Genomic DNA, 2,989 nt, shown 5'->3' on the forward strand with positions numbered 1-2,989 from the left:
ATCGAGAACACCATCTTGATTTTAAAATCCGGAAGTGAGTAGGGGAGCACCAAAAATGTTTTTATGAATTCTGTTTAACTATTTAATAGTTTATTCTGTATTTTTAGTCAGTACTTTATTGTTTTATTGTTATTACTTGGCGTTATGCCTCTGTTAGCCGCCCTGAGCCTTTGAGGAGGGCGGGATATAAATCCAAATAAATAAATAATACATTTAAAATCATTAAAATAATGATGATGATGATGATGATGATGAAGAAGAAGAAGATGATGATGAAGAAGCAGCAGCAGCAGCAGCAAGGTAGGCCCTGGTTAGTGTTTGGACGGGAGACCCCCAAGGAAGTCCAGGGTCGTGGAGCAGAGGCAGGCAAGGGCAAACCACCTCTGAACATCTCTTGCCTTGGAAACCCCACCAGAGGTCGGCATTAGTCAGCTGTGACTTGATGGCAAAAGAGATGCCTTTGGGCAAGCGGGGCATAAAAGCCAGGCCAATAACGTGGCGCCCCATTTCTTGCTCCTTGTGTAGATACATGAGCTTTTGCAGGACACGTCCGCCAAGGCACACGAACAAGAGAACTGCCCTGCTGGATCCAATCAGGGGTCTACCCAGCCCAGCATCCTGTTTCCAGCAGAGGGGACAGTCAAGCGTCTCTGCACTGGATTCCCCTGTTGTCTGGTATACTCCCTCGAACGCAGAAGCTCCCTTTAGCTATCCTGGATAAATTTTGCTGACAGATCCATCTTTCCATTTGTCCCACGTTTCTCTTAAATGTTGACTATTTATTAAAATTTTTATAGCTCGTCTTTCCTCTTGGTTCAAGGCGGCTTACGATATGCCCGGCTCAACCTAAAAATAAAACTGCACACCCGAAATGTCTCCCCCTCCCCTTTTAAAGAGGCCTGGCGCTTAAACCCCCTCAAAAGCCCTGGCAAACAGGCAGGCCTTGCAGCGTCTCCTGCAGATCTCCAAGCGGGGGGGGGGCCTCTCCTCTTCAGGGAGCCCATTCCACAGAGCCGGAGCCACTACGAAAAAGGACCTCGCACTGGTCAATGCCAGATGGGCCAGCCTATGTGGTGGGATAGCCAACAGCGGTAGTAAGTTCCACCGTTAAGAACATCAGAAGAGCCCTGCTGGATCAGACCAATGGTCCATCTAGCCCAACATCTTGTCTCACACAGTGGCCAGCCAGTTCCTCTGGGGGACCAACAACAGGGCACAGAGGCCGAGGCCTTGCTAAGAACCTAAGAAGAGCCCTGCTGGATCAGACCAGTGGTCAATCCAGTCCAGCATCCCGTCTCACACAGTGGCCAACCACTTCCTCTGGAAGGCCAACAACAGGGCACAGAGGCCGAGGCCTTCCACTGATAAGAACATCAGAAGAGCCCTGTGATCAGACCAGTGGTCAATCCAGTCCGGCATCCCCTCTCACACAATGGCCAACCACTTCCTCTGGAGGTCCAACAACAGGGCACAGAAGCTGATAAGAACTTCCACTGATAAGAACTTAAGAAGAGCCCTACTGGATCAGACCAGTGGCCCATCTTGTCCAGCATTCTGTCCCACACAGTGGCCAACAAGGCATAGAGGCCTTCCCCTGATGTTGCCTCCTGGCTCTGGGATTCAGCGGTTTAGTGCCTCTGAATGTGGAGGTTCCCCTCAGTCAACATGGCTAGTAGTCACTGATAGACTTATCCTCCATGGATCTATCTAATCCCCTTTCAAAGCTGTCCATTCCTGTGGCCATCACTACATCCTCTGGCAGCGAATTCCACATTTTAATCACTCTCTGTGTAACGAAGCAGAATTAAATTATGTACTGGAATGGGCAGCGTGGAAAAGTTGTTTGGACGGTTCAGCTGTAGCGTCTCTGGCAGACTGCACGCGAATGAGCCCCCGGAACAGTCAGAAAGGACACAGAAAGGAAGTGACTCCATGAAACACTTGTCTGCACCCCGCTCAGAGAAAGACAGCTGATCAAGCCCTTACTTTCAAGATGCCAGCATGGCTCAACAGCAGGTTAGACGTCTTCAAGTCCCGGTGCAGAATCCAGTTGTCATGAAGGTGCTTGACTCCCCGTAACAGCTGGATCATCAATGTTTTCACTTCGCCTGAAATAAACCGGCAAAGGGTCACAGCAGGGTGGGTGAGAAGCCGAGCTCTGCTAGGCCCCTCCCATTCCGACAGGGCGAGTTTGCCGAGTGTTCGGGAGTCGAGAAACCGGCTCACCTGGCAAGAACGGCTGCTTCATCGTTTCCATGAGGCTCTTGAGGTCGTGCTCTACATAATTCATGACGATATAGATTTTGTCCATGTTGCTGCCAACGACAATTTCCTGGAAGCCAAAAACAAGATGCGATTGCTGATTATTTATTTACAAGGTTCTATCCTGCCTGCAACAGTCCCTGGAGGCGGCTGACAACTCATTTGAGGCCATCGGGGAGGGAAAACAACCCAACAACCGCAAATCAAATTCAGTAGAGATTAACAAAGCGCAATACGGGAGATAAATCGACATCAGGGTAATACAAAAATCTAGTCAAGCCTGCAGAAGCATCATTATTTGAACTCTGTGCTTCAAAAGACAGCAAGATGATGACTTGATAGATACAGCTGGGAAGGGGCTTCTGTATTTGGGGGGGCGACCACAGGGGGTGACTTGTCAACCTATTCCTCCATCTTTTGTCCCAGTCAATGGCACTGAGAGCTGCTAAATATCCAGTAGCCATTCATCTTCACCTATTGAAGTGGGGCACCCAAAGCGAGGCCCTGGGCGAAGGTCTGGCAGCTGCATTCCGTGTATCTCGGAGACTGACTTTTCTCAGCTGTCCTACCGCAGCCAGCAGAATGCATTGACAGATGCTCTGTATTCTTGGTGCTTGGGGGGGGGGGGGCAACAGTGGGGGGGCTTCTGGTGTCCTGGCCCCACTGCTGGACCTCCTGGTGGCACCTGGTATTTTTGGCCACTGTGTGACGGCGTGTTGGACTGGAT

The 2,989-nt window shown here is 50.2% G+C and overlaps 1 protein-coding gene across 1 annotated transcript in view; it reads right to left on the minus strand.

Moving 5' to 3' along the window:
• Positions 1–2,989, minus strand: part of CDK11A (cyclin-dependent kinase 11A) — a 40,970-nt gene that overhangs the window by 11,263 nt on the left and 26,718 nt on the right. Inside the window, 2 exon segments of the mRNA XM_015417949.1 lie at positions 1,987–2,108; positions 2,227–2,332. Of these exon segments, the coding sequence (XP_015273435.1) occupies positions 1,987–2,108; positions 2,227–2,332 (228 nt within the window).

The sequence above is a fragment of the Gekko japonicus genome, unplaced genomic scaffold (genome assembly GCF_001447785.1).
Source record: "Gekko japonicus isolate JY-2015 unplaced genomic scaffold, Gekko_japonicus_V1.1 scaffold893, whole genome shotgun sequence".
NCBI lineage: Eukaryota > Metazoa > Chordata > Lepidosauria > Squamata > Gekkonidae > Gekko > Gekko japonicus.